This window comes from Nelumbo lutea, chromosome 1 (assembly GCF_056320005.1).
Source record: "Nelumbo lutea isolate HS-2025 chromosome 1, American lotus-T2T, whole genome shotgun sequence".
In the NCBI taxonomy this organism is placed as follows: Eukaryota; Viridiplantae; Streptophyta; class Magnoliopsida; order Proteales; family Nelumbonaceae; genus Nelumbo; species Nelumbo lutea.
This window is the reverse complement of record NC_142684.1, coordinates 182,240,383-182,265,420: the sequence shown is the minus strand read 5'-3', so window position 1 is coordinate 182,265,420 and position 25,038 is coordinate 182,240,383. Positions and strand designations below refer to the sequence as shown.

The following is a 25,038-nucleotide window of genomic DNA, read 5'->3' as shown; positions in this document are numbered from 1 at the left end:
TACTACTCCCCTTCAACTTAGAACAGATTGCTTCTTGTGCATGCTGTGGATGGTCTTCTGATTGAAAAATCTAGTTATTGGAAGTACTTTTTTGATAGTAAAGTAGAAAAGTTATTTAAAAAGAAAGATTGCAATTGACAGAAACAGTAAATGAGCAATAAACTTGACTAACAAGAATATTGAAATAAGTCTAGCATTGCCAAGTGAGGAATGAAAATTTCACAAAAACCTCTTCCAGATTGTTGTTCCTAGTCCTGATGTGCGGGGACGCCAAGAAATATTGGAGCTCTATTTGCAAGACAAACCGTTGGCTGATGATGTAGATGTCAAAGCTCTTGCCCGTGGTACCCCTGGCTTCAATGGTGCAGGTTTTTTTCTCTCCTGACCTAATACAATATGTATTTTGCTGTGTTTCATAGGCCAATATTTGCAGAAAATCCTAACAACTCCCTAGGTATATGTTTTTGAGACATACAATATGGTAGAATCCATCGTATTTATCTATCTTCTTCTTTCTTCTTTTTTGGCTTTGTTTGCTTCCTATTCAAATAGATCTGGTTACCTGGTAAATGTTATGGCCATTTAGGCTGCTTTAGGTGGCAGAAAATCACTTGAAGAGCATATTTGTGAAGAATGTGTTGAGATATATATGTTAGAAACCCAGTGCATTTACTTTGTTCTTTCCCTTTTCATTACAATAGATTTGGCGAACCTGGTGAATATTGCAGCCATTAAAGCTGCTGTTGAAGGTGCTGAGAAGTTGACTGCTGCACAGCTGGAGTTTGCAAAGGACAGAATAATTATGGGTACTGAGCGGAAGACAATGTTCATATCAGAAGAATCAAAGAAGGTAGGTGTGCTTTCTTTGAGAAAGTACAGGTGGTTGATAGTAAATGCAATTATAGGATCATAGGAGGCTCTCACTTCTTATAGAAGTTAATCAAGTGTAACAATTCAGATATAGTACAAATACTGCATCTTCTTTCATTGGTTCTATCTAAAATCTCACTTTGGACAGCTACCTTCTCTCTCTCTCTCGCTCACTCTCTCTCTCTTCCTCTCCTTATCAGTACTTTGGACAACCCACGGGATGGATTCTTGCTATGATGGTAATATTTAATGCTATATTGGGCCATGTGTACAAAGATCGAAGACCTACTAACTTAAACGTGTAATGGAGGACCAACAGAAATATAAACTAGGGGAACATTAATTATCTTTCAGATTGCAGCAGATGTATTTAGGAACTTGTTTGGTTCCCAGCAGCAGGTGTGAGCTCTGATATTTGATAGATGGTGGTGTCCTACAAGCTAACATATTTCCAAGGGAAAGCTCAACTCAACTCAACTTCCAAATTTGTATTTTCTGTGGAAGCTTTTTTCTTGTGGTCCCATTTAATCTGGTATTGCAAAGACAGAATTAACAGTAAGCCACTAGTTAGAAACTAAGGATAGTCTCTCCATTGGTGTGTTTAAACAATTGTATACATATAATTCCCATCAATCTGGTACATAGCTGGGATTAGTCTGTCAAAAGGTTTGGTGTAGATAGGGTTGCCAAATCAGCCAATTTATGTTCCTTTAGTATCTCCTAGATGAGGAACCCATGAACTCTTGAATGGTGGTAATTGCTCCTACATGACCATATACAATTATGCTATTTTTACCTGTCTGTAAAATTCATAAGAAGAACTGTTATACTGAAATAATTATTCATTTTTTTTTTCAGCTCACTGCATATCATGAGAGTGGCCATGCAATTGTTGCATTCAATACTGATGGCGCACACCCAATTCACAAGGCAACAATAATTCCACGGGGGTCTGCCCTTGGTATGGTTACTCAGCTCCCTTCAAATGATGAGACATCAATTAGCAAGAAGCAGTTATTAGCACGTCTAGATGTCTGTATGGGGGGAAGAGTTGCCGAAGAACTCATCTTTGGTGAGGAACATGTCACAACTGGAGCAAGTAATGATCTACACACAGCAACAGAGCTTGCACAATATATGGTATTTCTCAAAGCTCTTTTGCAATTACCTCTTCATCTTAAATGATTTATCGTTCTTATAATTGTTTTACAAGGATGAAAGCTCTGTGCCATTTTGCTCTAAATTCTTGTTTTCTTTCACTTGTTAAACTTGTCCTGAGTATACAATGAAATTTTGATGGTTATAAGTTACAACTTAAGAAGAGATTAATGATTAATATTTTACCTTATATTGCAATAAGGCATGGATGATGGATGGATTGATTTTACCTTAAATTGGTGAAGGCTTTGCTGAGTTGAGTATCTTTTCTATGCAAGGTAACTACTTGTGGGATGAGTAATACTATTGGACCAATTTATATCAAAGAGCGACCAAGTTCAGACATGCAATCACGCATTGATGCAGAGGTGTGTTCTGTTCCGAAAGTCACAATTATATTGTAATCCTTAGATTATAGTTGTTTTACCCCATTTTTAATTCATATCTACCATGTACGTACTCATAAACAATGGTTGTCAAGGTGTTGCCTAAGTGAAAAGATGCCTTCAGTGGGGCGCTTAGCTTGAATGCCATAAGGCCCATAACCCTTCTAGGAAGCAAGGCACACTCCTATTGATAAAAAAAAAAAAAAAAGGCACACTTCTAGGTGACAAGGAGTGCACCTTATAGTAGTATTAGTAAAATGCCTGCATCTTATTAGAATGTGCATTAAATACACTGTACTATTTGTTATGTATATCACTCACGCTTTATTTTAGGGTTATTTAAGGGTTTTGAGAAGATAAAGAACGAAGGATAAAAGATTTTTCTTCTCTGCCTCTTGTTCATTTTCCTTTTAGTTATATTCTTTCTCTTAAATTTTATTAATATAAAATTATAGCAATCTTTAGTTTAATATTTTTTTGGACATGTAGTTGCAGGCTTATTATGTTATAGTGCTGTGTTTGAAATAATAAAATTAATAGATTGAAATTGCTTATTGCCTTTCATTTATGATGGTTTGCCATGTTTTGAGAGGAAAGTTGATGTTTTTTAAAGAGCATTGCTATTTATCAATCTATATGCATGCTATTGCTAGACCAAAAGAATTGCATGCAATTGGTATTTAAAGCTAGGAAACTGATCTAGAATTTAGTTTTTCTTTGTAAAATTGTAGGCACATAGGCGACTAGGTGTTCCACTATGATGGCTCTTTAACCTATAAATGATGTACGGCAAAACCCAATAAGGTTTCTAAATAAGTCCTAAGTAACCTTAGTAAATCTTACTTGAGTAAGAGTTTTAAAATTAAAGTCCCTTCATAAAAATTAGATAAAGGAATGACAAAGTAGAAAATTAGGTCTCGATCACATTGATTTGAATTGCATGGATTATATAAATCGAAGTCTTAAATCAAATCAGAATATTAACTGTTATTGTAAGATTTTTCAGAAAATGATTCAGGTATAATATTTGAATTGTAGATCATATCCTAAATTGTAAATTCTGACAACTATGTTTAGGCCCAATGCTATGAATCAGGATCTTTTTTTCTAATGTTACACATTATGCAATCATAATAAATGTAATTTGAACACTGCAGGTGGTGAAAATCCTAAGAGAGGCATATGATCGTGTTAAAGCTCTACTAAAGAAGGTAAGTTTGTAAGATTATTTTTCTCCATAATTTTTACAAGGAAAACATAAGGTCTAAATTGTGACAAAAGCCTAGTTTGTCTTTTTTTTTTTATTATTATTTTTTGACAAGGGTCCTGCACTTTGCAGCATGAGAAGGCATTACATGCATTGGCAAATGCTCTTCTTGAATATGAGACGCTGAGTGCAGAAGACGTCAAGCAGATACTTCTACCTTGCCGGGAAGGGCGATTCTCTGAACAACAACAGGAAGAGGAATTTGCATTGGCTTAAAATCCTTACCTCCACGTATAATCTTCACTAACTGTGAGGTGAGCAATGTACAGTGTATTGAAATCATTACAAGTAATTTATATAATTCATTTTCCACCAAGTCTTATCTATTTTATGAATTTTATGATATACTAATCATTAAGTACCGTAGCATCCCCCCCCCCTCCCAAAAAAAAAAAAAAAAAAAACAATATATATATCTATATTCAAATCTGCTATTAATTTAAGAGAAGAGGATTTTTAACTAATCGTCAATAAGAAAGAATTCACATCTACGTCCCTACAGCATATATCCCCACCTTGTAACATCTCCTATTGACAACTTCGGGAGATGTGCATGTCGGGCGTGTATTGGGAACATTTCTCGAAATTGCCAGTGGTAGATGTTCCCAATACACGATTGGAACATGCTGTGGATGCAGATGTTAATTCATTTGAATACTGTTTTAGAACTGTCGATTATATTCTCATACTTTTTGTAGAGTTTCGCGTTCTGCCGCGTGAACCTGCCAATAAGGAGCTATCACGTAGCATTTGGAAATTTGATTTTTGTTAATGGATTTTCTACCGTTAGTAACTGGAATCCGGTTGAACCGGATACAAAAAGAAAAAGTTGATTAAATTCATTCGAACTCCCTCTTCTTCCTCTCCTCCGCCGAGCCCTAACCCAGAAACATCCCACCGACGATCTCCCTTTTCCTCCTCTTCTCCCTGTATTTATTCTCCACCGCCGCTTCGCCAGTTCGCTCATTCTCCCAAGTACAAACCCATCCTTTCTCTCTGTAGAGAAAAGGACTCGGTTATTTTATACACCGATTTGATGTTCTGTACTGAGGCCGCAAGGTTGAGCTGCCTAAGCGCCACTCCTTTTGGTTGGCTCTTGGTGCCGGAGGTGTAGATAAACAGGGCTACGTTCGATGGCTCGTTGACGATTTCATCTATCGACTTCATCAATAGAACCGTGTCTTTCCAGTCGGATGAGAGAGTAACCTCTTGATGTCGAGTTGGAAACTTGGAATTTCCTAAACTTTTTTCTCTCTTCTTTTTTACTGCATTTCCATTTGGTCTGTCTCATAGCAGACAAGTGAGAGACCAGTCATAGACGGAATGGAAGTGCAAAATATCTGGACGGAAAAAGAATACTCGAATTCTAAAACAATGGAGAAGAAGGCCAAAATAGTACCATTCACCCTTTTGATTGATTCCTGAGAAGTTAAGGTACAATTATAACACTGTAAAAAAGATATATCCCACCGATTTTTATTTTTTGAGGTAACAGACTTTCAGAGGCGGCCCTGTGACTCGTCAAACCTCCGTTTTGAACAGAAGAAAACAGGGTTTGTGGATCTAGAAGTGTAGGAACCCTCCTCGCGAGTGAGTTACAAACGATCCAAAACTCTTCCCCACCACGCAGTGCCAAGCTGGACCATACGACGCATCGACTTCCTGCAAAATCGATCAGCCACCACTGTAAACGCTAAACTAATTAAAGGAAGGCTCTACTTGAGATTTAAGTTCCTTTATTCTCTTTCGTCCCCCGAGATCTTAAATCTTGAAAGTTGGCATCTAAGCATGGTTCTCCGGTGATCCCGCGAAACCGTACTCGTTCGATCATAACATATCCGGTGATGGTTAAACATGTGGAATTGTGGACATTCAACTAAAGAGGAATAAAAACATAAATTTCTTTCTCTGCGGCTTCGTCCAAGAACTTAAAATCGTTAATTTGGACCACCAGATGGGTTCCTTCTTCAGAGCAAGAGCCATGGGAGTGGGGTTGGGTCTCGGGCTGTTTGAGGCAGCATCCATCAGAGCCCTGGCCAGTCGGAACGCTAGCTCTTGCATGGTTTCCGGCATATCGGCCGATCTCAACCTTACATTCAGTTCCATAGCAATTGCTACCATCTTCGCTCCCATATCCACAGGCGGCGATCTCTCTACAGCAGGTACTATCTTAGGCCGTGATGGATGGACCACACCCTCCTTACTCTGTTTCGCAGTTCCAATTCCATTCCTCGCTGCTACGTCCCCATGAACGAGAGAGAGAGAGAGATGGTAGCAGAAATATTTGAAGTTTGGACATTTGACTGTCACAAGGGAAGATTAAGAAGTCGGCTCTTTGCATATAAACCACTGATTACAAAATTATGCACCGCAAAACATGACAATATGACCGGTTCAACCAACCGAGCTATTAGTAATGGATAAAATTTTCGTCCGGTTCAACCAATCGAGTTATTAGTAATGGAGAAAATTTCCGTTAATTCAAGGTTAACATGGATGAGATGACGTGTTCATCTCTCATTCGTGGGTGTACTGGACGATTGCACCCATGGGTGCACGGAACGTGGCCGCCTTTTTGTAGGCCACGTACGTACATGTTTGGGAGCTATGCTCCTTGGAGTTCGTGTTTCTTACGCTTCAATCACGTATTCACACGTCTAAGAGTTTGACTAATTAAAACGACCCATGTGGCCGTGTTAAGGCATCAAGTGTAGGAGACGGACTCGGCCTTGAGGGATGGTTTTACCTTCACTCTACCCTGAATGGTCCATTGCTGCATTGATCCGGAAACCTATTGAGTATTGACTGGGCATGAGTGATATTGTCCAACCTAATTACTTCACCAATAATTGCCGAGATCCTTCCATGGTTACATTTTGATCCGGAAACTTTTAATTCATTGGGCATGAGTGATATTATTATAGGTAAAACACAAAAACCTCCCTCAAGTTTTTGACTACCACAAAAGCTTTGCCTATGGTTTTATTTTAGCAAAAAACCTTTTCTCTATTTTTGAAAATCAATAAATATCTCCCTTCGGTCAATGATCAAGACAGAAAATATTAAAATAATGAATAATATTTTTTTCCAACCTTCCATTTTCTTTAATTTTCCTTTGATTCTCTCTCTCTCTAGAAAATAGCACTATCCACCGTTCCCCTCTCCTTGACTGAAACGCAAAACGGAACGTTCAGAAATTATACAATGCATGAAGATAAATCCCAAAATCTAGAAATATGCGTCTAACTAAGCAAGATTATGATAGGATGAGATGCAAGAAATTCCAGAGATTTATATCAACGAAGAACTATATAAAACATAGAAGTTTGAACTTTGGGGTTTAACAAGTGAACAAAAAAGACATAGGCAGAGAAGACCTAAATTAGAAAAAAAAAAAAAGAGAGCCACTGCATTAAACAGGATATTGAATCCCCTATTGCTCTCTGAACCCCCACCTCTGTTGCTTGCTTTTCTAAAAAATCACACCTGTATATCAACAAGTCATGCTGTCGAGAGAACTAATTGACTTCCTCCATCTTGCTCTCCTCGTTTCCCTCCTCCTTTGCGGCGTAAGAGTGTCATCTACCCTTATCTCATCATCAATACTCGAACCCAATTTCAGCATCTTGTGAATTCTCGAAGCAAAGGTGTTTGTCTTAGATAGTGTATGCCCTTAGCTCCAATCAGAATGATGTACCTTATGACATTTAATGTAAATGAATAAAGTACATATTTGATTCATATTATGATGATGTATTTCTGTGTAATACCCTTAAACTAGACATATATGAGACTCGTGTTAGTTTAGAATGCTCACAATCGTTGGATAGATTTGGGGAGATTTATCCTGATAAGGCTGATACTAATGTGCCGCCAAGTTGGTTGGGGTAGTCTGTCTCAGCTGCTAGGGTGAGACCTGAGGTACATGCAGTGTAGGTTTATTTAAAACCTTGAACTAGACCAGAATTCTAGTATTGTCCTGGACCTTGGTGATTAGTGGGCAAAAATGAAATGTTACACTTGACCCCTAGACTCGATTATGATACTGCACTAAGTGTCAAATTGGCGTGTCTTTGATACGCCAATCAGTGAGATCCTTAGAGGGGGTCAAAACCTGGGTATGTTGGGACAGTCCGAGAATTCATCTGAGTGGGTGATCATAGTGACAGGATCATTCCTTTTGTCGTACAAATGTAATGATTGGGGATGCACTCTCTCTGATGGAAACCAATACTATCAGCAACCGATTTCAATCGTTAAAATTTGTTTTTTGCAATATATATATATATTATGGTTTCAAAATGTTTTCATTCCCGGGATCAATGTAAGTAGACAATGCAACACTGTTCTTTGCAGCCGAGGGAGAGGTCATCTCTTATTGGGCAGTGTTTGATCATTATGGGTTGAGAGGTTAAGTATAATACCATTGAGGGTAATACCTGATGGGTTAACCTTGCATCTGCCCACAGTCCTTGGGTTTTTATAAGGTGCTTGGCCCAATGACCACTTAATGTAAGTGTTGGGCCCATTAAGAGCCCATGGTGATGGGCTCAGGGGTTCACTGTCCATAACAGTGTATTCGGCCAGGCCTTGTAACAAAGGCTGGGCTGAACCCATGTGGCTGATGTGTAGATCAATGTTTGGGTCCCACGCCATACAAAGAAGCACAACTGGGCAGCAGTTTGGAGTGCTATTGAGCACATGGACTTATTGGGCCTAAAGCCCAGATCGAATTGGTCTAATTTGATTTGTTAAAGAAGGGGCGGATTTGGGATTTGGATCAACAGATAGGATAGGGAGTTATCCCTATCTACTTAGAGAGTCTAGATCCAAATAGAGATTTGGGTCTGAAAACCTCTTAATGAGATTAGGAGAGCTGATCTAATCTGCAGATAAGATAAGGATCTATCCTTATCACTTAAAAAGAGACCAGATTCAAATAAGGATTTGAATAAGGAAACTTCTAATGGGATTAGGAGCTGATCTCTTTAAGTCTATAAAAGGAGGAGGGGGCGAACCATTCAAGATATCTCAAAACCCCAGGCATCAGATCTTAGATCACAGAGAGAGAAGAAACAACAGTGTGACTGTGCCATCTTTTCCCTGCGTTCTCCTCTAGTTGCCGCCAATTGCCAGTTCGATCTCTATTCTTGTAGGAGCGATCAAGAATAGTTCTTGATATTAGTCTTTGGAGAAAGGTTGATCTGAAGTCGTGCTCACAGCCTCCATCGAATTCTTGTTGAAGGGTTTGGTTCTTGTGAAGAACACTGCTGATTCTGCTCCACCCTACACTGTATCATTTTCAGTGATAGCAGTTTTTGGAGGTTTCTTTGGGCGTAAACACCTTCATTGGGAGTTACTGCTACTCTGTATCAGGTATATCCCTCTCCTACCTTTTGGTTTCAGATTTGGTCTGGTTCTTGGTTTAAGATTGATCATTAAAAATGTCGATTTTCTAAAATAGGGAATGTAATTCCTAAATGGGAGAGAGAGAGAAATTTTTGAAATTTCGTCCAATCTACCTGCAAGGTTTGGCTATCCATATGATAGATCTCTCATCCCTTCAGTTTGGATCATCGGGGCTGAATCCTCATTATGCACATCATGAAAATAACACTATTCATCATCTCTCCTTGACTGAAACACACAATGGCGGTGATTGAATTTGATCCCCACCTCCAGCCATCCTTTTTCCTCTCTTCCTCATTCCCTCTCTCTCTCTTCCTTTCCTCCTCATCTCCCATTGTTTGACTTTCTTCTATCACTACAAACACCCCCTTGGTTATCGATTTCATCTATTCGAACGACAGTAGTGGCTGAGCTACTGTGACCGCTTTCATACCACTACTGCAACTAAGGTCCCCATTTTTCTCAATCATTCACTCTCTTTCCCTCTCTCTCTCTCTCTCTCTCTCTCTCTCTCTCTCTCTCTCTTCTTGCCTCAATTCCTTCCATTTGTAACTTGAAACCACTGCATTTCTTTCTTTTATTTTATTCTCATACCTCTCCACCATGCTTCCTCCTATAACAAACAATAAAATAAAGTATTGTTCCTGCCCATTGCTGAACGAAATTCCTAGTACCATTGTTGGATGTCTAACAGTTCACATTGTCATCCATGTTAAAACAAAGATTGGCTGTTACTGAGAAATTCTCAGATGTGTTCCCCTCTCCCTAATTGAAACACACTGTGGCCATTGAATTTAATATGAGAATCCCTCACTAACAGCCAGTCCACCATCATATCCATGACGTCTAATGGTAAAAATGTAGTTATACACGTTTTGTCATTGATGGAAGGGGTGTTTGTCGAATATTCAAAAATAGAGAGATTTTTGCTAAAGTGAAACTATAGAGGAGGTTTATATGATTTTCAGAAACTTCAAGGGAGGTTTTTGTATTTTACCTTATTATTATTGTCCAATTCGAATATTATGTACTTTAGGTAGTGACACTTGGACATCAAATTTCAAAGCGTGATAACTAGGGGTGAGCATGTGTTGGGTTGGTTCAATTTGAAGGCAGAACTTGGAACTTACCTTGTAGGGGATGGTCAATTTCAGATATTTGGATCAGGAATGTATGCTGTCAAGGTCGTTTTCAAGGTCTACATGTGAAACCTATTCTTTCTTTATCCCCTTAAAAATGAACCTGTTTTTTTTTTTTTTTTTTTAACTTGCTTTTAATAATTAATAATCCATAGTTAAAAAATTTATATTATTTATTGATTAATTTGATTGAATAATTTAATCCATAGATTATCATAATATAGTAATATATACTTCAAAACTTATCATTATAATTTAAATTTTGTAAAATTTTACCTTTTATGTTATTTATCATACACATTCAAATATTAAATTGAAGAAAAATGATCAAATCAGTTAAGTGATTCAATGGTCAAGTGAAACCATGATTGGCAATCATGAGTGCTTTGGTTCAAATCTTTACACCCTTAGTTTTTTGGGATATATTTTAAGACAAACTTGATTCCAAAGTCAATTCTCCAAGTCGGAAAGGTAGGATAAAACCCTAAGACCTAGGAACAGGCTTGGGTGAGTGTTGGTTCAAGGATGGTTTGAGGTTAGTTCCAAGTATAAACCGCTCATCCGCTCACCCCTAGTGACAACTAAGTATCTTGAATTTTAATAAATCAACACTAATGTCTAGTTGTTAGCATTCTAGCAGTTATCTTGAACGTGTGATGTCATGGTGCCTAGTTGATCACTCATTTACTCCAATAAGAATTTGTCAACCCAAAAGGCCAAAATGCATATAGGAAACATGAACTTGCATGCCGTGGAGTAACGTGGTCATGTTATTCCAAATGAGATATGCAAACAGTAAATAAAAGGCTCCGCTAAACTGGATGGATCGAATTGGATGTGTTGCAGTAGATGAGCAGTGTAGGACAAGCTAGTGAGAATCCGACAACCTATAAAAAGTTGAATTCAGAGGTCCCCGAGGTGGTTTCCTAATAGGCTTGTTTACGGGTTGGGTTCGGGCCGGGCTTTGCTTCTACATTAACAGAATATGTTTAGGCCCGAGTTCGAGCCCGGCCCTCATATAAAAGCCTGAAACCCAGGCCCGAATTTGAGCCCAGTTAGAAATTTGGAAAAAAGATTTTTTTTCAATTCAATTAAAAACTGTTATATTTATACTAAGACTTCAAAACCTAAAAAAAATGAAAAATTTTATTATTACTTGAAAAAAGAAAAAAATATAAAAATATTATATATATATACTTTTTATTATATAAAATATATTTTTATTAATATAATATATTATCAAGTTGGGATCAAGTTCAGGCCAGGTTTTTATGAGAAATTCCAAACCCGATCAAAAAAAAAATCAGACCTAATATTTTAAGCCCGAGCCCAAACCTGCGGGCCTGAAATCTTGTCCAAACCCGACTTACATCGGACCGTCGGGCTACTAAATCGAGCTAGTCTTACCCGAGCAAAACTGAGAGAGAGAGAGAGTTTAAAATGGTTAGAGTGCTTTACTTCATGTTACATGCAGTTAAATACCCACAGGGGAATGCTGTGGTGCTCGTCACTTTTTGGGATGCATGGAGCGTTCTGAGGGGACTTCGGCCGAGGTTCTAGTGTGGTTTTGCACTCCTTGTCATGGGGGGCTATGCGGGAGCCCGTTGTTTGCCACATGCCCCTCTCGGTTTGGGGTTCTCGATGCACATCATAGCTGATGCTTCTATCATAATGAATGATGCTCTATGTCATCAACCTGCCAAGCTCATAGCCATATCCTCGTCCATATCAGCATCCAGGTGGCGATTCAATCGGACCGGGATACAACCCCATCATGTGGTGTTATCACCAAATCTCGTTGGTAAAATTTTTGCACCATACAAGGAGAGTAAAACGAAAATACCCCTGTAAAAACTAAAAGTCAACTCAAAGGAGTTCCCAGCATTCAACTTGCAATTCTCAACTGTATGGTGGACTTTTAAGTTTGTCCACTTTGTCCTTCCATAGATTTTTCAAGGAAAAGGTAGGGAATGGCAGGAAAACCTCTACCTTTTCCTTCCTTTTCCTTCAAATCAAACATAGACTAATGGATAGGGTTTCAGTTTTTATCAAAATGGAGAACGTAGACGAGAAAAGAGTACTACAAACACTTTTTTTTTTGTCTTTTTCTTTTTATTGTATTAACCATAAGGCGATCGCCTTACACTGCTTTTGCCATGCATTTTTTATAAACAGTAAGATGAGCCCTAGGCAATTTGATCTGAAATTCATTCAGAATTTTAATTAGCACTAGAAACTAGTAGAATGGCCCAAGTGCAGAATGGCCATGCAAATAAAACCCCATCACTGAGAAATCCACCATTTTCCTTACAATGTTCATATTATGGTGTACCCATCACAAGGAAAAAGTAGGGACCAGGACTACCTCCCAGGAATTCAACGGGTGCATATTCCATTTTTTTTTTTATAGCAACCAGTGCATGTACTAATAAATTGAAATTACTCTCTTCATCCAAAAAGAAGGAAAATTAAAGGAAAAGCCACAAAACAAGTTCCTAATTTTAACACAATAATTTATGATGGCAAATACTAGTCTGCAGGCATCAGAAAAGAAGATGAAACCTGGGTAAATGACAAAGGGTGACATAAATATGGCAAGCGGTAGAGGATAAGGTGACAACGGAGTCTCTAAAATAAATGAGATAACAACGGTTAGCCACTAAAATTGAAACCGGTTCAATAGATAAAGAATTAGTGCGAAGCACTAAGGAGACCGGAATACCAACCAAATATGTAAGACAGCCCGAGGAAATAAATTTATCCCAAAAGAAAACAAGGATATATGATCCAAAAAGTAATAATAATCAGCCTGGCCCCAACTATAGATGGGAGCAAGGCTTAGATGATGATGAGTGATCAGTGATGTTTGATGCAATTGGTACAGTAACCAAGGATAACTTTTAGAAGTTAGCACAACTGGACCGCAAGACATGCTTATATAATAATAATAATAATAATAATAATGGCTCCTTTGACAAACTCAGCATCTGGCTTCTCCCTTCCTCCTCTCTCTTGCAACCATAAGCTGCGGAAGCTACACATGAAAATCCACTAGATAAACGCCAACTCTTTTCACCAGTGATATGTAATGACCACGGATCAACAGAGACTAAAACAGCCAAAAAGCAGAAATATCACAGAGAACAGTTTCGTTTTTTTTTTCCCTTTTCTCTTGTCCGCTTTTCTGGTTTGGGTAGGTTAAAAAAACCAATCGAAGAGATGATGGTTCTTGACATACTGAAGAACCGGATATCCCATCATCGTTCCGAAACCAAAAGGGGAAAATAACACACAAAGTAAAGAAAATAGGAAGTGAGGGCAGTCTGTTGAAGATGGAAGAAGTTACTAGCGGTCTGTCTCCAAAGCTTCCAAGATCCAAAAGCCTTGGATATTTCATCCACGGGAATTGGAGTCTTCAGCCAATGTCTCCCCCAATCACCAATTACTCAAATTCGATCAATGGGTTCAGTCCGGTCCTGCACTGCCAGCCGCTCGGACACATCTGCCAATGACTTGAGATTGCACTTGATCAGGGCCTCGACAAAATAGCATGTCTCATCCTTGGTGTTCCCATCAGGCACATCTACCACAAAGGATTCAATCACTAAGGTTCCTGGCCTACCCTCGATAACTTCTGGATGGAGGGTAATGATTGATGAGTAGTTCTGCAAAATGAAGAAAAACTTATAAAATAATATATTGTATTAACTAATTTTGGCTGCCTACAAGCTAAGAGCTGCAAAGATTATTGCAATCAAGCAGGAACAGAATCTGAATTTTCCTGTCATATAATCAAAGAACATTTCTGCATATCTTAAATCAACCTTAGCTACACGTGCCTGTGAACCTGTAAGCAGTGATATTACAAGCTTCACTCCCCATCCTCAACAAAGATGTACACAGACAAACATACAACAAAAACATGGAAGACATTCAGTAGAAGTGATATTCTATGAATGAAGTTGACACCCAATAGATTTCTGCAGGGACAAATAGCACATTAGCAGATAATGCTGATTATACATGTTAATAGACTGCGAAGGGAGAAATTGAACCAGAAACCAATAGGATATGGATAATAGTGATATCAGAATTAAACCTCAAATAGTTCAACAAACTTCTCAAATAAAGGTGGATTTAAAAAAGTCAAATGGTAATCTGTGAGCTTCCAACTCAAATGTTTCATGAAATTTTCAACATTCTCATCCATCCCTAAGAAAGCTAAAACGAACCATGACAGTTTTTTAGCATGAGTCTGATAGAATTCAATTAGTTTTCAGTTTATACCTTTGAGCTTGCTAACAGGATGGAATTTCTATGACAGTTGCAAAACAGTGTTAAATCTTGATGAGCATTGAAGTGAAAGATGACAATACCTACTGGTATTAACGGCTAGGAGAAACATACATAAATCCAAAGAAGCTCTGGACATCAAATCTATCTGATTTTAACTTATTTTGACCAATATGAGGACCTAAAACATATTAGTTGCAGTTCATGGTTATATGCAGCAGGCACATTATATTATCAAGTCCAGACAAGTCAAAATAAACTTAAATAATGGAGCAAGAACCCAAATACTCATGGTTAAACAACACCATATGCATAGACGTGCCAAAGAAAAACTGCAGCATAGACTTATTAGTGATCCCGACCAACAATACACAAATAAATAAATTTATGTCATCCGCATATATCCTATGAATGACTATGTGATATCTAGTCTATCAACAAAGTCTCATAAAAATCCATGAATTTGTTCAAGCAAAGTACAAATTAAGAAAAAAGGAAGAGGAAGAAGATAAAAGGGCAGACCCTTAGCCTGTGATCCCCACCAACAATCCTAATGCTGAGTATATGTTCTTCATCATCGAGAAGTTCCAACCTTTCAGTGCTGGTTGTGGCTGGAAGTCCTGATTTAACATTCACTTCTCTGACACTCCCAATCTCAAGGTCTCCCTGCACAACGCACCTACTGATAAAGGGCTTATACTTCTGAGGTTGATCGAATCTCCTCACCAAGGACCAGACCTGACGAAATAGGTATGGAAATGATTTAGAAACAATCCAATGGAAAACAAATCGAAAATATATATATATCGACGTTCCACTGAATTAATATCAGCAATAAAAGAACTTGAACTAATCCAACTCAATTCCTACATAAATTATTCAGAGGTCAAATCATGCACTTGACAGATACCAGATTATCTCAATTCTATCCAATAAAATATTTCCGAAAGATTTTAATAGCGAAGATATTAAAGCATATTTACTAATATGTATTAATTCGCTGTTTGCGAAAATTTGTTCCGAAGCCAGAAAAAAGTCTCCCGCGAAACAGAAATGAAAAAAAAAAAAATCACTGTGAAATAATAAACTTCCAGAGATCTATCCAAAAACTATAATATCTATCGATATCCAAGTAAACTATCCCTTCCACTGAGCTTCCATTAAGAATAAAAATTTAGACAATACAGAACCCTGTAGTTGACTGCAACTAGCTCTATGGCCACGGAAGATAACAGGACAACTAAAATACAGCCTCATTAGAGGTGAGACAAAAGCATTTCAGATCAAGCTGAGCCACTCAGATCCGCACAAGGTAAGAGAAACATGAGAGAAAGACTAAAATAAAACCGGTGAAAATTGGTCCAGAAATTGCAGGATCTGGACATCGACCTTCCTGAATCCTCGGAGACACTGTCTAAACACCAGATAACACTGAAAAGTGAAAATAATCCGCAAATATAGGAGGGATGCGGAGACATGGATTGATCATGAGATCTTACGAGATGAACAGGAGCCTTGATGTGTTTAACGAGGGCGGAGCTGCACTGATTGTCTTTCGTCTCGTGCCGGTGGTGCCTCCATATATACTCTGCCTCCATCCTGCTGTATCCATTACCGTTCATGGCGAAAACCTTTTCTCTGCAACCATCAACTCGGAACACGTGATAACTTGCCCTCTCCAAAGTCCAAACTTCTCCGATTTCAGAAAACAGCCTAAAATGAACGAACTCCCCTGAAAACCGCTCTCCTTTTCTGATTTCTTTCTGAATAGAAAGAAAAGAAAAAAAAAAAAAAAAAAAAAAAACAGTGACAATCAGAGTTTCGATTTCGCTTCCCCTCCCCACTCTTTCTTTCTCTCACAGTCTCAGTCTCTCAGAAACCACCAAACCCCACCGCTATTGCGAGTTTGCGACCTCCAATACCAAAACCTCTTTCTTCATCTCACCGCCAGAAATATTTTAATTTTAATTTTTTTATTAACCGCTTTTTTCAGCCTCTTATCCCCGTTCCAGCAGCGGATTATCCCGGGTGACCGCCGAGAAAACCCTTCTTTTTTGCGGTAATTTACTTGTGCACCAACGTTAAATTTAATGAGCGATCGAAAATGACCAAAATGGCCTCCAGTCAAAGTCATATCTGGTTCTTTGTCTTTTTCTGGATTGCTTCAAAGTTAAAAAAGACGGTAAAAAAAGCAAGAGGATCTGTCTAAGTGTAAAGCGTATCGGTATTTCCTCCGCCCATTTAAAACAAGAAAAGTAATCGGCGTCGTCTAGTCTATAATACCCTTTTCAGGCGTCATTTGGAACATTTTTGACGCCACCCCAATGTATTTCGTTTTTCACTATATCCCTTCCTTTTCACTCCGGATCATCTGCCGATAAAAAACGTTCCAACACCCTCCCACGAAGATCTTAAACCACACATCTTATATATGGCGGATCCCATTTTAACGGCGGTTTCAATCGTGGCGAGATATGCTGTGTTGGGAGGATGTTGGAAGGTTTTATTGGTAGATAGTTTTTTCTTAATATGGTCCGACTCCACATATGACACAGGATCTCCTGCCAATGAGAATTCTGTTCATGTCTACTCATAATATATTATCCCTATATAATGATATACAGAGGATGAGTAGCATATCTGATATCTGAGTTCCACTACAAATGATTAGAAATAATAGTTTAGATATGTTTTCAACAAAACATATCTGAGTTCCAACACTGTCCCTACGTTATCGCACATATGGAACATCTCTCATGAACGATAACGGAGATGTATACAACATGCGGCTCTGCTGGTAGTGGATCCCCACCTGAGAGAACCTAACAAATGAACCACCATCAATATTGGACCCAGCTCACAAAATACTTTTCCAATACGCTTCAACATGACATTTGTTTGCATATTTTACCATGGTATGTTCAAATCTCATAAGGACACAGATTATGTTGGAATGTATTAGAAAAATATTTTGTTATGAATGTATATGGGCCCTAAAATGACATAGGGATGGGAATTTTTCTCGTTTGGATAGGTACCAACTTCCTTGACCCGGCGAGGTTAGAGATGGAAATTGCTTTGGCGGAATACGGATGAAAATTAATAGGGATCCCCGATTATGGTTGGGGTCATATTATCAAACTATATTTAAAATATTATTTGTATTTTAAAATTTTTGTTTATTTTTCAAAAAATACTATTGGTTAAAAAATTTTGAGGATACAAGTCTTCGTGAGAAATCCTTTCCGTTAGGGATCGAGGATGAAGGACTTTTATCCTCAACAGGAACCAGAGTAAAAAACGGTGATTTATTTCAAAATTTGGGTCGAAAATTGGGAATGTGATTCCTCATCCCTAACCCACCTTGCAGAGGTGAAAACTAAAAAGTAATTATGTTGTCAATTCAACCTGATGGTTAATCCGGTATTTCACGAGCTATTAGCAACTATACCTAGCAATTGGATTGGGACGAGTTCGGGTCAATTCAGGTTTAACTATTAAATTCAAATGATTTAAACAATTTAACCATCCAAACCAAATGCGGGTTTGAAAATGTTGAGATGTAACCTGGCAGTGAACCGAGAGGGTCCTAGATAAGGGACCTTAGTCCGCATTTTTTCGGATTGAATCTGATCGGGTTCGAGGCATGGATCGGGTTTTTACCCAAATCTATTAACAAGTAACGCTCCATTTGAAAGGAAAACAAATACGATAGAGTGCAAAAACTTGTATTTTGCATTATTTTGTATGTATATATTGTATATATTTATATTTGACCATTTATACTCCTTCCTTCTATATCCCTTTTTTTTCATTATCGCCTTTTGCTGATAGTGGCCTTAATCTAATTTTCATCAAACTTTATCTAAGCAACATTACATTCTTCACAAAGGTGGATTTAGAGCCATTAGTACCGGGGCTCTAAATCGCATTGCGTGTGAGCCTTATCCAGTTACGTGCCAACTCGGTTGGTAGGAGTTATATCCTTTTGAGTTTTGAGTTCGCATTCAATGCATCGGTGGATTCACTGGACATGTGAACCCACCAATAAGAAGTTACCGTATTGTCTAGGATCGAGATTTATAATGTTAACGGGCCTTACACAGCCGTTTCAACCGGCCACAAAAAGACAAATAAAATCAAATTCCCCGATCCGCATTCCTCCCCTCATTCTCCCTCCCATCTTGCAGACTTTCTTTGCTTTTCCTCCACCGAACCCTACCTAATGAAGGAAGATTTGGCCCGAACTCATAGTTATGCGATACGTAGCAAAAATAACAGCTCGGCAAAAAAGCAAGCCTAAGGCGTGAACATCAAGGGGACATCAGCGGACCGAACTCCCTACTGGGGGCCTGAACTCACCCTTGGCCCAAAACCAGAAAGTAATTCGAACTGGCCAACCTTGCAACAGTTCGGGATATACCTCGCCGAACTGGCCAACCTTGCAACAGTTCGGGATATACCTCGCCGAACTGGCCTGCCTTGTAACAGTTCGGGATATACCTCGCCGAACTGGCCTGCCTTGTAACAGTTCGTGATACAACTCGCCGAACTGGTCTGCCTTGTAACAGTTCAGGATACACCTCGCCGAACTGACCTGCCCTATAGATACCTCCGAACTCAAGACTTCGCCTCACCACTCCGCATCACCTTCTAGGCACCAAAACCAAACAAGCCGTACCATGCCTAACACTGAGGAAGTCCGTGCCCGAGGGCGCCGCACCTGACTGACTTGGGATCTGACGCTTGGCGGTCGCACTCTAAACGGCCACCTGTCACCGCCACTGACACCGCCATCTCCAGTTAGAGAGACGGTTAGGCAGTAACGGTTCTGTCCCAGTAGAAAGGACGACGGCCGAATTGACAAACGCAAGGGTAATCATACCCGACCTGACAAGGGCCTCGGAGCGAGTGCGCGAAGTGATTATAAGAGCCCCCTGACTCCAATAAACAAGGTATGCAAACTTTGCGTTATCTGGTTTTATCTTGCTTTTGAAGAATTCTAACTTAAGCTTCGGAGCCGTTACACCGAGTTCCCCCCCGGAGCTTCCTCATCTCCTCCGTTTCAAGTTCCCTGCTATTCAGTTCAGAAGTAAGGTCGTTGACAGCTAAGACCGGCCGGATCGCGCATCATCAATTGGCGCCGTCTGTGGGAACACTTCAAAAAGCCTCCCTCCAAACTTCCATAACCCCTTTTCTTCAAAAAACCCAACACTCATGGCCTCCTCCAGCAACGCCGGACGTGGCATGGAGACAAACACCACCGGGGAACAACTTCAAGTCCCCATGGTGTGCGTTGGACAGTTCACCATCCCCCTTTCGGTGGATGGGATCCCTAGCTCGAATGCGCCACAAGCAGTGGCGCCCGTAAACCTTCCTGCCACAAGCATCCCCTTTCCTTCCCCTATTGAGACAACCTTTACTGAACCGACTGTCGTCCCCCTGGCAGCCAGCCAAAACCGGTTGGACGACCTGATGCAGTGCATGCGGGCAATGCAAGCCCGAATGCAACAGTTCCAGCAGCACTAGCTTCACCAGCACCAAGTGCTGCACAACGTCTCCCAGTATCACTATCAACAGCAGTACCCCCAACTGCCACTGAACCAACCACTACTTCCACCTCGCCACCCCGCTCCGAGGCCGGTCAAGGCCTCCCCGCAGGATGGACGCCCCCACCAAGGAAAGGCCTCCCGGCCCCAGAACCCCCTAACAGCCAGGCCTCGTCCCCAGGCCGAAGGGAGAAAAAAAATCATCCCCACCTCGCAGCTCGCAGGCGGGTCGGGAACCTCGCCCGCGAGATTGGCGCCTCGGCGCTTCAAGCCCGAGTTCCCGCTCACGGAAAACCGATTCGGCGCTCTGGCGGCAGACTACCAGCATTCCAGGCCCATCGAGCTCGGCAACACGGAGGCCAGCAGTGCTAGTACAAGGCCCACTCAACAACGAAGGTGCCGGCGAAGCCGCCGAACCGCCACCCGTGTCTTGTCAGAGCTCAGAGGCAAAGAAGAGACGAGCTCGGACGAGGTAGGAGCTGCCCCGATTCTCTCGGTTCCTTCCCCCCTCGCATCAGAACTCCTGGTGGTCCCCTTACCTAGAAATTTCAAGCTCCCACCTTTGGACAAGTAGGACGGGTCCTTCGACCCCAACGACCACGTTGACGCTTTCCAGTCCCAAATGCACCTCGCCAGGGCCAGCGAATCGTGCATGTGCGTGGCCTTCACCACCACCCTCAGGGGGGTAGCCCACACTTGGTACAGGAACCTGGCCCCCGGGTCGATAAAGTGCTGGGCCCAGTTCGTGCAGGTCTTCACCGCACACTTTGTCACCAGCCAACGGTGCCCCAGAACAGAGGAAAGCATCTTCGGAGTAGTCCAAAGGGAAGGAGAATCCATCCGGGGCTACATCAAGCGATTCAATGAAGCATGCTTGCAGATACCGCGGTTGGACCTCGCGGTGCAGCTCGCGGTGACCAAAAGAGGGGTAACGCACAAAGAATTCAAATGGCACATGGTAGCTAACCAGCCCGCAACCGTGGCCGAATTCCTCAAGCTCGCGGACAAGTTCATGAGGACAAAGGAAGAAATCAACCAACGAACCGAAGGCGAGAACGAGAAAAGAAAGAGGGAAGGCGAGCTCTCCAACCCAGTCGATAGGAAAAACCCGGCCCGGGAGCTGAAGCCGAACCAGTCGTTTCGAGCTCCCCTAACAGTTCGGACGGATTACATGCCGTTAAACACAAGGCGGACTGAGATCTTAATGATGATCAAGGACGCCCCATAGGTGAAGTGGCCACCTCGCCTAAAGGGAAATCCGAACGAGAGAAATAAGAATTTGTATTGTAGTTTCCATAGGGACCATGGTCATAGTACCGAGCAGTGTAATAATCTTTGGGACGAGATAGAGGGGCTCATCCGTCGCGGATACTTGAGAAACTTTGTACAGCACAACAATAATAACAATAAGGCAGGTCGGCAAGGGGAGCACAAAAAGAATGTCCCCGAGTCTAGCAGCAGACCTGCCGAACCGTTGCAGTGACAGCCTCTGGAAGAGAGGCCAGTTCGGGGAACCATCCATGTAATTGTGGGAGGTTCGGTGGTAGCAGGGTGTACCTCGACAACGGCCCGGACTTCAGTTCATGGAGCGGCCCTCGAGGAATGGAACCCCCAAAAGAGACCAAAGACCGAAGAACCAATCTTCTTCACGGAGGACGACGCGCGAGGGGTCTGCTACCCCCATGATGACGCGCTTGTCATTAAACTAAGGATCAACGACTTTGAGGTCAGACGCGTACTTGTAGAATCGGGCAGCTCAGCGGACATCCTCTTCAAATCAGTGTTTGACCAGCTACAGTTACAGAGGAGCGAGCTGAAGCCCGCGAACACTCCCCTGGTGGGTTTCAGCGGAGAGGAAGTTAGGCCCCTCGGAAAAATAATAGTACCTGTGGAAGTCGGCACATGGCCTTGTGCGGTCAGACTCAACCATGATTTCCTGGTGGTCGCAACCCCCTCCCCATACAATGCCATAATAGGGTGGCCGATCACGCATATCCTACGAGCGATGGTCTCCACCTACTATTTGGCAATGAAGTTCCCTACGAACTTCGGTGTGGGGGTAGCGCGGGGCGACCGGCTTGAGTCCCGCAAGTGTTATGTTGCCGCACTGAAGGGAAAAACCAAGGCGGCCGACGACCTTGAACTAGAGCGGCCTGCGGAGCAAGGTGAGGAACGAGCTTCGCCCACAGAGGAAACGGTCGCAATCCCGACTTTGGCTATGGACCCAGCTCGCACACTTCAGATCGAAGCTTCCGTCGAGGAACCCCTACGAACTGAACTGGTGAGTTTTTTACTTCAAAATTTAGATATTTTTTCCTGGTCCGCGACTGACATGCCCGGCATTAGCCCCAGCCTGATAACTCACAAACTTAATACTAACCCTGTAGTCAGACCCGTTAGACAGAAGAAATGCAACTTAGCCCCAGAACGCTGGAGGGCGGTCAACGAGGAGGTCGATAAGCTCCTTGCAGCAAACTTCATAAGGGAAGTCCATTACCCGAGCTGGGTGGCCAACCCGGTGCTGGTAAAAAAGGCGAACGACAAGTGGTGCATGTGCGTCGACTACACCGACCTGAACTGAGCTTGCCCGAAAGATTGCTTCCCCCTCCCCAGAATTGACCGCCTAGTGGACGCGACCTCGGGACATGAGTTGCTAAGCTTCTTGGACGCCTACTCGGGCTACAACCAAATCCGGATGGACCAATCCGATGAGGAAAAAACCAGCTTCATAACCGAGTTCGGCCTATATTGCTACAAGGCCATGCCCTTCGGATTAAAAAATGCCGGGGCAACCTTCCAAAGACTTGTAAATCGGCTGTTTCGGCCCCTGATTGGCACGAAGATAGAGTGCTATGTAGACGACATGGTCGTCAAGACACAATTTTCACAAGAATTAATACAAGACTTAGATTCTGTCTTCCAAATCCTGCGTCAGTTTAGCATGAAATTGAACCCCAACAAATGTGTCTTCGGCATCACCTCGGGCAAATTCCTAGGCTACATTGTCAATCGGCGTGGTATTGAGGCCAACCCGGACAAGGTAAAAGCCATTCTAGATATGAGACCACCTCGAAAAGTAAAAGAAGTTCAGAGGCTAAACGGCCGCATAGCCGCTCTAAGCCGCTTCATGTCCAAATCAGCAGACCGATGCCTACCTTTCTTCAAAGCAATCAAAGGCAAAGGGTTCGAGTGGACCCAGGACTGGTAGCTCGCGTTTGACGAGCTAAAAGGTTACCTCGCTAGTGTGCCGACCTTAGCCCGGCCCGAGGAGGGCGAGGTCTTAGAACTGTACCTCTCGACAAGCGACGAGGTGGTCAGTTCGGTACTAATAAAAGAAACAGGCCGGGTCCAGCGACCCATCTATTATGTTGGTAAAGTTTTGCAGGGAGCAGAGACAAGGTACCCGTAGATAGAAAAGCTAGCATACGCACTGGTGACAACAACTTGGAAACTCCGCCCATACTTCCAGGCTCACATCGTCATCGTACTGACTGACAAACCTCTGAGACAAGTTTTACTCAAACCCGAGGTTTCCGGTCGACAAACGAAATGGGCCATCGAACTCGGCGAATACGACCTCCAGTACAAGCCAAGAACTGCTATTAAGGCCCAAGCTTTGGCAGATTTTATCGCCGAGTGCACTTTCAGCCACGAAGCCCTACAGGTCGAGCCCGAGGTCCCCAGTTCGGGCGAACCCAGAGCTCCCATGCCAATAGAGTCTGAAACCCGTGAAGTAGCAGCCAGTGTGGCATCTCTCCTGGTCAGGCAAAACGCGAACTGGGATGAGGAGCCCTGGATCCTTCACGTGGATAGTTCCTCGAACCAGCAAGGTAGCGGGGTTGGAATAGTCTTATGCGGCCCGGGCGGCACAAAATTAGAATACGCACTACGCTTTGAGTTCGCGGCATCCAACAACGAGGCAGAGTACGAAGCACTGATAGCTGGGCTGGACCTAGCGCGAAAGATAAAGGCAAATCACTTGGTCATCTGCAGCGATTCCCAGCTCGTGGTCAACCAAGTTACGGGCGAGTATGAAGCACGCGAGCTCTCCATGATCGCATATTTGGCGAAAGTAAAAGAGGCCCTGCTCAACTTCCAGTCACACTTCATCAGGCAAATCCCGAGGTCAGAGAACACTGAGGCCGACGCTTTGTCCCGGTTAGCCAGCACAAGTCACAACAACATGAGAACCGTGTACATAGAGGACTTACCTCGGCCTAGTATTCTCGGGGGGGGCAGAGGAGGTCACTCCCGTCCTGGAAGCAGAGCCGAGCTGGATCGACCCACTCACGAGCTTCTTGATAGACGGAACCCTCCCTGCAGAACGCAATGCGGCCAAGAGGGTGCAGCGCCAGACAGCCAAATACGTCATAATAGACGAACGGTTATACCGACGGTCCTACACGCTCCCCTACTTGCGTTGCCTGCGACCTACCGAAGCCGAGTTCGTACTCCGCGACACTCATGAAGACCTGTGCGGCGGACACTTGGGGGGCAGAGCACTCGCCCAAAAAGCACTTCGGGAAGGATACTACTGGCCAACGGTGAAGGTAGAAGTTGTCGAGCTCGTCAGAAAATGCGACAAGTGTCAGAAGCACACCAATATCCACCATCAACCTGCCTCCGACCTCAAATACCTCGTCAGCCCGTGGCCCTTTGCACAATGGGGCATCGACCTCCTGGGGCCATTCCCACCAGCAATAAGTGGAAGAAAATTCCTAGTCGTTGCAGTAGATTACTTTACAAAGTGGATAGAAGCCGAACCTCTAGCAACTGTTACGGCCCGAAACATACAAAACTTCTTTTGGAAGAACATAGTATGTCGCTTCGGGTTACCTCAGGTACTAATTTTTGACAACGGCAAGCAGTTCGAGGATATCAAGTTCCAAGAGTGGTGCCAGAACATGGGGATTCGACAAAACTTCACATCAGTCGCGCACCCGTAGGCAAATGGTCAGACGGAAGTA

At 42.1% G+C, this 25,038-nt stretch overlaps 2 protein-coding genes across 2 annotated transcripts in view; one reads left to right on the top strand and one right to left on the bottom strand.

Annotated features, from left to right (window-relative positions):
* The window catches only part of FTSH11 (FTSH protease 11), a 43,363-nt gene extending 39,366 nt beyond the window's left edge, over positions 1-3,997 (top strand). Inside the window, exons 12-17 of the mRNA XM_088961250.1 lie at positions 239-368; positions 702-850; positions 1,729-2,010; positions 2,307-2,396; positions 3,572-3,625; positions 3,754-3,997. Of these exons, the coding sequence (XP_088817376.1) occupies positions 239-368; positions 702-850; positions 1,729-2,010; positions 2,307-2,396; positions 3,572-3,625; positions 3,754-3,897 (849 nt within the window). The 3' untranslated portion in view covers positions 3,898-3,997. The remainder of the gene's footprint in view (positions 1-238; positions 369-701; positions 851-1,728; positions 2,011-2,306; positions 2,397-3,571; positions 3,626-3,753) is intronic.
* An 8,962-nt stretch (positions 3,998-12,959) lies between these two features.
* LOC148879651 (abscisic acid receptor PYL8-like) lies at positions 12,960-16,583 on the bottom strand. The gene is made up of 3 exons (XM_088961249.1): positions 16,022-16,583; positions 15,045-15,260; positions 12,960-13,894 (listed from the first exon to the last, which is right to left on the bottom strand). The coding sequence occupies exons 1-3, from the start codon at positions 16,142-16,144 to the stop codon at positions 13,676-13,678; spliced, it is 558 nt and encodes a 185-aa protein (XP_088817375.1). The 5' UTR covers positions 16,145-16,583; the 3' UTR covers positions 12,960-13,675.
* Between the last annotated feature and the right edge of the window lie 8,455 nt (positions 16,584-25,038).